Raw genomic sequence first — 12,788 nt, 5'->3', positions numbered from 1 at the left:
TATAGAGCTGAGATTTGAACCCAGCTCTGGCCCCCAACTGTCCATTCCTGAGTGATGGCTCGGGTGTTGGGAGTCTCTGCCAACTTCCCAAACCAGCCCTGGCACAGGTGTCTGGCTTGAAGAGGGTAATTTCAACCTGGCAGGTCTGACCGTGATGGTTTGTATATGCTCAGCCCAGGGACCGGCACTATTAGAAGGTGTGACCCTGTTAGAGTGAGGGTGGCCCTGTTGGAGTAGGTGTGTTACTGTGGGTGTGGGCTTTAAGACCCTCATCCTAGCTGCCTGGAAGTCAGTATTCTGCTAGCAGCCTTCAGATGAAGATGTAGAACTCTCAGCCCCTCCTGCACCGTGCCTGCCTAGATGCTGCCCTGCTCCCACCTTGATGATAATGGACTGAACCTCTCAACCTGTAAGCCAGCCCCAATTAAATGTCCTTATAAGTGTTGCCTTGGTCATGGTGTCTGCTCACAGCCGTAAAACGCTGTCCTGTAGCTTACTTACTAGGGCTGTGATAAAACGCTGACTGATAGCAACTTGGGAAGGAGAGGGTTTGGGAATCTCTCCTCCCTTTAAATGCAAACAGCTAGAAAATCTTGCAAGGCTGGTTATATAATCATAGCTTTGGACATACAGACAGACAGACCTACAACATTGGTGCATGGTCCAGAATGCTGGCAGTGCCCTCCATGCCAGTCTGGCCCAGGGGGCCTCACTATTTGCATGTGACCATGGGATCATTTCTGTCACCTTATCAGACTTGATCAGCTAGAGTCTCTGCCTCCCAGTGCAACATATCAAGATGAAGACTCGAGGCTCTGCTTGGGGGACAACTCCCACTGCTCTTGGCACTGCAGGGTTGCAAGAGGAAGAGTCTTCAAGAAGTATCATTCTGAGGGTGAGGCCTGGAGACCTAGCACTCGGCTATTATAGGAACTACACGTACAGACCCCTGGGCTCCTGTTGATCAGGCTCTCCCTCCAGGACTCTTGCCAGCCCTGGGTCCCCATGTTCCCTTCTTTTTGCCCATCTCACAGAGAAACTGACCCTAATCCCCGAGGGAAGCACCAGCAGTCCACGGGATACATTGAACAAGTGCCTCTGGCTCTCTCCTGTTTGGTGGAATGAATAGGCAGTCCTGCCCCTGTTGCTTTCTGAGAAGCAAGGTTCCAGGGCAGACTCTACCTGGATTGCCGACATGTCCCCACCCTTATGTCCTATCTTCTAGGCCAAGCTAGCCACAAGGCCAGATCACCCTGTTCCCAAGGTGAGGGCTTACCTCTTCCTGAAAGACCATCTCAGTCTCTGTCACTCCCCATAGCTCTAGAGTCTCGGCCGTTATGCTCAATCATGGCCTACCGTCTGGACGCCAGATTTCGTAAGCCAAGTTCCACCCCCACCCCACCCCCAGGCCTTCTCTGACCAGGTCTTACTATGTCTTTACCCTTGTCTCTGCCTCCTGAGAGTTGAGATTATAGACATACACCACTATGCCCAGGAATATATAGCATGTTGTGCTTTTAAAAGCTTTGGTTAGATGGCTAGGTGGTTAAGAGTACTTTTTTCTCTTCCAAAGGACTGGAATTTGGCTCCCAGCACCCATATGAGTCCCAGAATACAGCTACACTTAACCTCTCTCTCTCTCTCTCTCTCTCTCTCTCACACACACACACACACACACACACACACACACACACACACACACATGTTAAAAAAAAATAAAGCCTTCATCAGCATGGTGAAAATGTCCACTTTGAAACACGACAAGCTGTATTTGACTCCTGGATCCACAGCAGAAGGAGGGAACTGAACTCCATACACATATACCTTCACTTGAGTGTCTGTGTGCTTGCACACGCACACATACACACACACAGTAACTTCAAAAAAAAAAACCACATGTGTATACCTTCACTCAAGTGTGTGCCCGAGTGTGCGCACACTCAGTGACTTTAAAAAAAATCAAACTTCGATCACTAAATGCTGCAAACATATACAGGGAGATCAATGTTCAATGTTCACTACTGTTTCGCTCACACACACCTGTGTCATTTCCCCAGACTGTGTTTCTGTAAACTCTATTGAAACCAGGGCTTCCCCTTCCCTAGTTATGCCCTGTGGCTGCTCAACCATTAGTCGCCTTGCTATTGATCTGTTGTAGATGTGGGGCACCACCTCTCCCTGTGTTAGCCTCTCCTGCCCCTGGGAGGTAGTGTGCACCTTATCCAGGGCTGCTGCTGCTGTTGGGCTGACTTCAAGAGGAATGCTTCCATTTTTATTGGAAAAGAGGCTAAGGGTAACTCAGCAGATGACGTTGGGGAGGGTGGGCACAGTCCTTGGGCTCACCTATGTATGCGATTAGTGCATACTACCTGGACATGTGAACACAGGACCTATGTGAGCTGGGACACAAAGTCCCAAGTTAACAGCTGCCGTAAGACCCGAGGTCAGAGCAGGAAACAGCCTGGGTGGCGTCAGGGACAGTCCTGGGGACTGTCCAGCTCTTCCTCCTGTCTACTGGTATCAGAGCCTTTAGAATGAGCTGGGCACCAGGGTTCTCCTGCTGTTTTGGTTTTCCCACCACCTGCCTGGTTCTACCCTCCCCTGCTACGCCCCAAACAGCCGACCTCTAAACTGTTCTCAGTTCCCCTGAAGTTTACCCCCTAAACCCTCAGCTCACTTTTGAATAACTTCTGTTTACAAGTCACTGAGACGGGATCCTTAAAGTGTGCAGAGTAGCAGTCCTCACGGAAGGCACTAAGGCAGAGGGATGTCCCTGTTTTGGAAAGAGGCCAATATTTCAATACTTCCAAATATGGCCATGAGGATGGAGATGTAGGATAGTCAGCCATGACTGGAGACACAAGTAGAACAGAAGGTAGCCGTGCTCATCTCCTTAGTGTGCCCAGACATTTTGGTGGGCACCGCAAATCCCATGATCCCAGGGACGGAAATACATCTTCAGATTGCAGACAGTGGTTTAGGAGGGGTGAGAGGGTCCATGCCTCTCCCGAGGAATGGTCTCATCAAATAACCAGAATAGCTTGTGCTCCCAGCCAGAGAGACCTGGTCAGCTGTTAACATAAGACAGATGAAGAACACGCTACACTCAGTTGCTCTGAGAATGAGGCTGAGTCTTCTAAGGGAAAATGGAAGCTCTGTTCTCCAGGGGCACAAAGGCCACCAGCAGGCACTTAGTAAACACTCAGCCAACAATGTGACAGCTACTGAGGGGAGCCTTGCCCGGGACGGGTGCTCAACAATCAGTGCTGATGGACAGTGACCAGGAACCTGTCACATGGACCGGGAGGTGCAAGCAATGACAAGAGAGCTTTGGAAGGGAGGAGACACCCTGTCATATGTGGATCCGGTTCTGTGGCTCCAACAGGGCTTCTGCAGGATTTCAAAAAGGGTTTTGTCTAGTGGATGAGGGTGAGTTGTGCTTGCCCCTGACCCTACAGCTGGAGGAGCTGGGAACAGTGTGGACTGCGAAGCCCTCTTCCTACAAAGCCCATCAAAGACAGGAGCTTGAAGGAAGAGGCCTGTTGCCTCAAAGGAAGCAAGGAGCCATGGTGAATCCTACTGTTTGTCACATGGAGCACCCAATGAATGTGCACTTGCCTTAATGCAGAAGACCTTGCTAGACAAGCTAGGCACTGACTCAGCCCTGCTAGGAGTGGCAGCTCAAGAGGGACCGTACACAGGGACACTTGTAGCACAAGAGCATTATTCCTGTCCCCACGGCCTACCTTGGAGATGAATTCTTGAGTTAGATACTGCCTGATGTCTGAATGCTGATTGCAACCAACCCGGCATTTCTGGTTTCTGGGTGTCACCTGGATATACCATGTGACCACAGAATCTTGCTGTGAGGCTCTGGGAGCCTATAGATGGCTTGATGAGGAAAGTTGGCATAGCCACCTTCCCCGGAGGCCCCTCTGACATGGCAGGAGCCCCTGGCCAGATCCTCTCATTCTCTGCCTTTCTTGCTCACCCCGTGGTGGAAGAGAACCCTCCCTGTACTTCCATGGTTGCCCAGGGTCTAGAGCCAAGAAATTCTTCAAAACTTTCTTCATTTCTTCATTTTCTTTGTGGGGGGTTGTTTTTCAGACAGGGTCTCACAAATTTGAGGTCCAAGCTTGCCTCAAACTTGTAATCCTCTTGCCTCAGCCTCTGGTGTGTTGGCATAACCACTCAGGGGCTCTAGCTGCCCCTGTGGATACCCACTTCCCTCCTCACGGTCCTTTCCTGTTGAGCTCCCAGCATGCTGAGTTACTCTGCTAGTAATTTCCAAGGAGGCTCCCATCTGGTTCCCTGGTGCTATGCTCAGACCCACAGAGGACTGTGGTCCATCATCCCAGTTTTATTTGCCTATTACACCCCTCTACACCAAGACACTCCAGGTTGCTCTGCACAAACACCACCACCACCACCACCATCACCATCACCATCACCAGCAGCAGCAGCAGCAGCAGTGGCGGCAGCAGCAGCAGCAGCGGCAGCAGCAAGGGCCTGGAGTGCTTCACACTGGGGACCTGAGAGCCCCTCTCATAGCCCTCTTGACCATTCTGTGATCACCTCACTTCACAGACTAGGAAGCTCCAGATCCTGGGTTTGTGTCCAGGAGAGGCAGCCAGAAGGCCTTAGGGAGCCAGCCTGGGGTTTCAGGGATTCTTGTAACCTCTTGAAAGGCTGATGGCGACCCTCTTCCCTGAGAGTACCTGAAGGCTTACAGTAAACAGAAGTCACTGATTGGGGCTCAAGCCTCCTTCATCAGGAGGGGTGGAAGCAGGGTGGGGCAGGCGACTGGGAGTGAAAAGTTCGGAAGAAGAGTTGATGGGTGTGCCCCGCCCCTTCCCAGCCTAAGAGCACAGTAAGCTATTAAGTATGCTGTCACTGGGGTCTACTTTGGGACAGGGGAGAAGGGAAAAAAAGTGCTTCTGAGGCACTGCTGCATCTCCCCAGGTGGTGCCTTGAATCATCGGGGCTTCTGAGGTGACACTGCTAAAAGTCTCTGTATAGCTCCAATGGAAAGAAACAGCCAGATGGGAAATCAGTGCCCCGGTGTGCCCTCTAATGTGCCATGGCACAGAGAGTCCCCACTTCGACGCTCTTACCTGGATGACGACCTTGACAGTGGCTGTGTCCACAATGGGTGTGCACACCAGGCCGCCAGGGTGCGTGCCGTCACCACTGCGGTTCTGCAGGCCCATGGTGAAAAGCATGGGTATAGCCAGCAGCGCCGAAGCTAGCCATATGGCACTGATGAATTTCTTGGTGCGGCTGCGGGACATGAGGGTCTTGGCCTTGAAGGGATGGCAGATGGCCAAGTAGCGCTCCACACTCAGGCTGGCTACATTGAGGGCTGTGGCATAGGTGCAGGCATCACGCAGGAAATAGTAGCCACGGCAGCCAGCGTCCCCAAAGGCCCAGGGATGGTGTACCCAGATGAAGTTGTATAGCTCCACGGGCATGGCCAGCAGAAGGATAAGCAGGTCAGACAGTGCCAGGCTGCCCAGGTGGTAATGCACAGTGCTCTGCAGGCTCTGCAGTGACTTCTTCCGCGCTAGAGTGAAGGCTGTCACGGAGTTGCCCACAGTGCCCACCACGAAGAGTGCCAGGTATATAGCAGTCACCAGCACCTTGGAATAAATGTCAGTGTTCACGTCCAGGTCGCTGTTGGGCCCTGCCGTGTCGGATTCCGAGGTATTGCCAGAACCATTGCTCAAACTGAGCGCCAGGAACGTCGCTTCCATTTCGGACTGTGGTCCCGAAAAGGGCTGGGCATCGGGTTCACCAGGGGTGCCCTGCGGCACGGAGCTGTTGAGGTGCATGGTGGGTGCCGGGTATGCTGCTTTGTCCTGCACCTTTGCAGGTGAAAGTCCCTCCAGGGGCAGATGAGGAGGCGCCCAGAGGAGAGGGTGCAGAAGCTAAGGGGGGCGTGCCGTCCAGCGGCTAAGCGCGTTATCCAGGGGATCCTGCCTGGTAGCTCTGGGGCTCACGACTTGCCGGCTCAGGGATCCACTCTTCTTTCTCCTCCAGAGTCTGGGATCTGCGTTCCGGTTTCGCTCTTCCTCGGCACCCCACCCCCCGACCCCCTAGCCCCTAGCCTGCCTAGATCCGGGCTGCTACGGACCTCCAGATTCTGTGGTTGGTTCTCTGCACTCCTGGGTGGTAGTAATGTCCTCAGGACCGCGACCCTGCTGGCTTGTGGCTTCGTTGGGGGAGCCTGTGGCGCAGAGCGGAGCGCACACACGGCTACCCAGTGTGCTCACCCTCGTTCTCCCTCTTCTGCTTGGAGCTCTTCCCGCACCCGACTTCGCACACCTCCTGCTGCGCTGGAGCCTGCCGGGCTCCTCGCGCTTCCACTGAGCTGGCGGCTGCGCGGCGCGCCCAGCAGTGGAGGAGGGTGGGTGTTGGAGAGTCAGAGACGCCACAGCCACTGTCCCCTCCCTACCCGGATACTGGCTGACGGTTGCCTCTGCACGCTCCCGGGACCACCTGGGCTAGGATGAGTACCCCAGGAAACAGGATTCCCTACGGTGTGAGGGAGAATGAGGCGATATTGGATCTTTCCTTTCAACCTTTCCGGGCAGCACAATCTTCTCCTTCCCGATCATTGATCCCAACTTCTCCCACCCCAAAAAGGAAGCTACCCTTAGTCGCCTTCAGCTCCCTTACCAGAGAGAAAAGGGTGAGGAGGAGGGGGGCACCCTGCTGGTATGGCAGGGCCTTTGTACAGCTGGCTCGGCCTCCTCCCTCCTGGGTGCCTGCGGGGTGCCAGAAGCACCCAGGGGGCCCTCTAGCCTGTGAAGGGTCGGGTGAAGGAAAGCATAGCGCCGGAAGGCAGAGCAGCCTATCTCTCCACGCCGGCCCAGGCAATCCCACGGTCTTATGCTGCCTTTGGGTATGATGGGCCCCTCTGTCCTCTTGTAGTCACCTGGACTTGGTCACCAGCAGTGACTCTCAAAGCCGGTGCTCTGTCGTGTTTCAGAGGGGCAGGGCAGGTTTGTGGGTGACACAGAGTCACATCTGTCCTTCCAGGAAACACTGCAGGCTGTGAACTCAGCCCAGCTCAGCTTTTCCCAGGGGACCCTGCCCCAGTCAGGGACCTAGGGAACAAAGGTCTTTTCATCTTGTCCTCCTTGGCAGGGGCCTTGGCAAGAGCTTCCAGGCTTGCTGCCATCTTGCTTGTCCCAAGGCCCTTGCCTCTATTTCCCCACTCGGCCCTTCTGCCTTCTTCCTCCAGAAAACTCCTGGGGAGTCCTGGGGCAGGAGGGAAGAAGGCTCAGGGCAAATTGCGGTCCCTGCATGGACCCTGCTGCTGTCTGTACCTGCTGTGCTGGAACTAGGGATCCTGAGTGGACTGTGGGGAGAGAGAGGGTAATGAGAGAAGTGGGTGAGGCTTTGACCCAGACCAGGGATCCTGATGTGACCAGAGAGTCCCTGCTCGGCCAGCAGGGAGACCCTCAGACCCCAACTTTCAACCTGTTTGGAGAGTGCCAGCTGGACAAAAGCTGGTGCTCACCGGTAAAATCTTAACACATGAAAAGCAGTGCATAAGATGCTCTGTTTTCCGAGGAAACAGCTGCGTCCCCGTGTTAAAAACCAGTACAGCAGGCTGAGGGTGTAGGGGTTGAACAGGCCTTTAATATTTTTGGGTACACCTTGGCGTCTTCCTTTGTGGAAGGGAACTGGAAATCTGTATTGATGGGTTCTGGTTGGGTGCCCATCAGGTGCAGGTAAGGTGGGCTTGAAAACTGCCCCAGGTGAGACTAGATTTGTTCTCTGACGGACTCTGTGCAATGAGCATGGGGAGGGGTGTGAAGGGTTGGGGAGGGCCTGATGGTCCTGACATGGTTAGGAAGAAGTAGTACTATATCCATCCCATGTCTCACACCCCCGTGGTATCCTTGGTGTTGCCCAGACCCAAGCACCAACAGTGCCATCCGACCTTCTCCATTAGGGGGCTCCCCAGAGGAGGGTCCTAGCTAGTATAGCCATTTGGCAACAGGAGCTGCAGCCACGTGGGAGAGGCCATCTCAAAGGCAGTATGAGTTTGTGTTTAGTTTTCTAGCCCTGACCTTTTGGCTAAGCCAGCCTTGTGTCTCCAAAGCTTTCTTTCCCGACAGCATCGAAGCTTTAAGGAAAAAAAAAAAAGAATCAGAAATGGCAACCTAGCACACATATTATGACAAGGTATTTGCTTAAAGCCAGCTAGGAAAATACCATGCAAAAGCCCTGGATGTGCATAAACACGGTGCAGGCCCTCACAGGGGCTCCCAAGCGGCCTCGGCTCTGGATGCTTCTAGATTGTTCTTTGAGCTCTGAGCCAGGAAGGCTCACCCAGGATCTTCAATCTCATGGTTTCATCGTCAATCCATGATTCCCAGCAGGATCCCTCTCTAAATAACACGTCATTGAGCGCCTTATAGGAGAGTCAAGCCTGGATCCAGATGTGCCCATAGGTGACCCAGCTCTAACACTGACGGCTCATGCTGCACACTGACAGATAGAAACACCACCTACCTAGCCATGAGCAAGCAAAGCTCTGGAAGCATAACTTACCAGGAATGTTGGGATCAGGAAACCTGGGTGGGCCATGGGGAGTCCCAGCTGCTCCTGGTCTGGACCCACTTCCAGGGCCAGAGCTGACCCATCCCCTCTACAGCAAGGGTCAAGGTCTGTTGACAGGGTCTGGGTTTCCAAACGTAGCTAGAATACAGGGTGATTTCAGCCTCCTAGGTTCCTTGTGTGATCTGGGTAAGGCCGAGTCCCCATCATTATGTGAAATTTTTAGCTATTATCTTCATGTGAAAGCCAAGTTCAAAGAACCACCAATGAAAGGCTGCGGCAGGCGCCTTCCTAGGAGCTGATATCTTTGTTTATGTGGTTTGATGACTGACCCCTGTGACCCTCAGCACTGCTCACACAGACACAGACAACAGCAGTGCCACCTACTCATTGTACTCCACAGACTCCAGTGAAAGGAGGCCATGTCTGCTTGGATGCTGTGCCTCCCTTTTCTGGCCCCGAGACCACTGTTAGGATAGAAGGCTTCTTAATGAGTTCAAAAAGTTAAAGAGATGGCTCATTGTTAACTGCAGAGGCCTGGTTCCCAAGGACCACAGAAGACAGTTTGTAACTCCAGCTCCATAGGACCTGACCCCCTCTGGCCTCCACTGGTGTCTGACTCATGTGCACATACCCCGCCGCCAATATGCAAATTAAAAATAAAAGAATTCTTTTGAAAAGGTAAATACATTTTCAGTCGTACTGCTTTGGTTATTTTTTGCTTTCTAAGAAACCTCTAAAGCTCAGGCACTTAACACAGCAAACATTTATTTATTTGCTTCTTTTCTGCTTTTTGTAGTGTTGGGGATTGAACCCAGGACCTCGCACGTGCTAGGCAAGCACTCTCTCACTGAGCTGCATCTCTAAGCCATTTATTTATTCATCTTCATTAAAACAATGTTTATTATATTTTTGTTGTTTTGAGACACAGGCTCACTGCGCGAGCTTGCTGGTCTATATCTCACTCTAGAGATTCAGAGATTTGTCTCCACTACCTTGTGCTGGGATCAAAGGTGTGTGTCACTGTTCCTGGTCAACATTCTATTTATTTATTATTTGAGTGTGTGTGTGTGTGTGTGTGTGTGTGTGTATTCATGCAGGCACATGGGTGACACAGGGTGTGTGTGTGTGTGTGTGTGTGTGTGTGTGTGCGCGCGAGTATATGCACAGATCAGAGGACAACCTGTAGGAGTTAGTTCTCTCCTTCCAGTCTGTGGATCCCGTAGATCAGACTCAGAATGTCTGGTTCCGTAGCAAGTGTCTTCACCATCTGAGAGATCTCTCTGGCCCCTGTTTTCTATTTTTGAGACAACAGTCTCTCAAAGATGCTGAGGCTGGCCTTGAATTCAGAATCCTCCTGCCTCAGCCTCTCAGGCACCGGCACTGTGGGTGTGTATACCCTACCTGGTTATATTTACTGATATTATTTGGTGCCCTGTGCGGCTGTGGGTGGGTGGGGTATAATTGCATGTGTAGACACCGGGGGTAGTCAGCTTGAACGCTCTGAAGAGCTGTGCTGTGTGCTCCATTTAACAGTTTGGAACTGCACGTTTTCCAAGGCCTGCTGCCTTCCAAGGAGGAATCTTAAAAATAGAGCAACACATTGCTCACAGCATGTGGAGAGTAGCCACCGCCTCTCCCTGCGGTCTGACAATGCTCACAGCGTCTCTGGGGATTTCTGGCAGATCCCTGGGGTCCAGGTCCTTCAACTTGTAAAATGGTCACCCTTGTTTTTCTAATTCCCAGATTACCCTTCAGCCTTGGCCTGCTCTCTGGAGTCACAAGTTACATTCTGGGGTAGGAAACAGGAGAGGAAGTGGGGTGGCTGCCGAGAGTGCACTGTGTGATGACTAGAGACATGCCCCAAGGATATAGAGGGTTACTGGCAGTGGGCAGGGTGTCATGATATTTGATTCCAAGAAGTCTGGAATCCTAGCTCTACCTTGTCCTGTCGATGGGCTCCAACAAGGTAAATAAATCCACTGGACCTTGGTTTCCCCATGAGTACAGTGCAAATGGTGTGGTCCCTGTGAAGACACTGAGAGTGTCTTACAGTGAGTACATACTCTTCAAATAACACAGAATATCACTGTGAGGAAACACCAGCATTCACAAAGCACCTGCTCCGGCCAGTCCAAGAAGCCAGGCAGGGAGATGCCACACCCTCTCTCTCTTCCCCAAGGTTTTCTTTTCCAGGATGTTGCTGTGTCTATCCTGTGCACATACCCAAAAGTCTTTTTGGAATGGGCTATCTAGCAATGAGGGTCATTATGGCAGCCTCATCCTGATTCTAAAACTGTAATCCAGAGATCTTTCAGAACTAAGCAGACAGGGATGCTAGCTCAAGGAGGCTATGGGGGACTGCACACAAAGTACTGGTACCCCCTCTCCTGAAGATCTAATTGTTTACCCCTTGGTCCTCCTTCTACTCATCCCTGGTCTTTACACTAGGATAGTCCTTAGCTCTCCTACCACTCAGGACACCCAGAGATTCTTCATTTCCTGTGGCTAAAACACACAGAACCTTCTAGTTCAAATCTGAGGATGTTTAGCCATCCCTCACTGCCTGTAACAGGCCCATTTAAATCGTGTGTTTCTGCTCTGCTCTGCTTGGTGGCTGCCATCATCAACAAATGTTTCCCAAGGTCTGCCTGGAGTATGCAGTGTATGCCTGCCCTTCCCCACTCCTGATCAGGGTTTGTGTTAAGGGAGTACCTAAGACTGATTGGCTTACATTCTTTTGACTTTTCATGCTCTCTAAGAGATCTCTGCCCCTTGAACTCAAGGCTCTGTGGCTGCTGTGTTTCTCTTGTCCAGTGTCTGGTCCCCTAGCACTCCAGTCTTGCTGTGAACTGCCTCTATGCACACATGGGTTTCTTTCTCAGGGCTTTGATTGCTAGACACGGGCTGGTCAAGGCCTTCCACGCCTACTTAGAGACCCTGCTGCTTTGTCCTATCCCTTTCCATTAGGGCTGGGCACTGGCTTTGCCCACAGCAATAAACAGAGTGGAGAGGGAGAGGATTCCCTTTGGTCGTCGGCTCCATCTGCAGAAACTTAAGTTCTAGCTCTGTTAATTTTTATTTCAGACAGGGTCTTTTATCATGTAAGTGGGGCTTGAACTCACCACAACCCTCCTACCTTAGCATTCTTAAAATTACAAGCATGGAGCACCATATCCACCCTCCTTGGTTTTTTCTACTATTTTTGGAGAGAGTGTCTCCCCTTGGCTGGAGCTTGGGGATCCTCACCACCTAAGGCTGGCACTTCCCTTCTGGGCAAGCCTGCTCTACTTGGTCAGGTAAAGTGGTCAGGATCTGACCTAGTGGCTTCCATCTAGGTTACCTCCACTGGGAGAATCTCTAGGTATCCAGAGCTACAATTTCCTTATCTACAAAGTAGCAGTGCCTAGTGTTCATGGACTGGCCCTATTATCTCGGGACAGTGTAATGTGCTCAGGAAAATAATGGTCTCCAGACACCCAGAAAACTGCCTTTGTATAAGAGTTTATCCTGGGTTGTCAGGAACAAAAGAACAAAAACAAAAACAAAACCACAAACAAACAAATAACAAAAAATACCAAAGCAAAAAACAACAAAATAAACCCACCACGCCCAAAACAAACCCCCAAACAAACAAAAACCAAGAAGGGTTTCTCTGTGGGGAAGAGAGGGCAGAACCAGGGAGAAAGCGTCTGTGGAAGCCACACCCATCAACCACTGTGGGAGCCAATGGGACCTGCAGAAGGGACCTGACTCACTAACATCCTGGAGGTCTATTCAGGGCTCTATGATTGCAGAGTTACAAAGTATCAGGTGCATCGGTGGGAAGTTTGTTTCAGAGAGTAAGGAAACAGACACTATTGTAAAGCAAGCTCACAGGGCGCTTGCTCAGTGGCACACGCCCCAGTCAGACTGAAGCTCCTAAGGAAGCTTTGAAGGCTGAGGTAGGAAGATCAGAAGATCAAGGTCGGGCTAAGCTACACAAAAAGGCTCCATTTCAATGCCCGCTCCCCCCACCCGCCACCAATGAGAGATTTTGATGGAGCTCATGGAATCAACTATGCGCGCGCACGCGCGTGCGCGCGCGCGCACACACACACACACACACACACACACACACACACACACACACACCACTCTTCTTCTTGGCCCCTCGTCTAGGGCTGAGTGGGAGTCTCCAGCAGGAGTGCCTCGCTAAGTGCAGGGAGCAGGAAGAG

General features: G+C 51.9%; 1 protein-coding gene across 1 annotated transcript in view; it reads right to left on the bottom strand.

Annotated features, from left to right (window-relative positions):
• The window catches only part of Ntsr1 (neurotensin receptor 1), a 50,157-nt gene extending 43,862 nt beyond the window's left edge, over positions 1 to 6,295 (bottom strand). Inside the window, exon 1 of the mRNA NM_001108967.2 lies at positions 5,115 to 6,295. Within this exon, the coding sequence (NP_001102437.1) occupies positions 5,115 to 5,831 (717 nt within the window). The 5' untranslated portion in view covers positions 5,832 to 6,295. The remainder of the gene's footprint in view (positions 1 to 5,114) is intronic.
• Between the last annotated feature and the right edge of the window lie 6,493 nt (positions 6,296 to 12,788).

This window comes from Rattus norvegicus, chromosome 3 (genome assembly GCF_036323735.1).
Source record: "Rattus norvegicus strain BN/NHsdMcwi chromosome 3, GRCr8, whole genome shotgun sequence".
Classification (NCBI taxonomy): Eukaryota; Metazoa; Chordata; class Mammalia; order Rodentia; family Muridae; genus Rattus; species Rattus norvegicus.
Note: the sequence above shows the minus strand (reverse complement) of the source record. Positions and strands in the feature narration are given on the sequence as shown.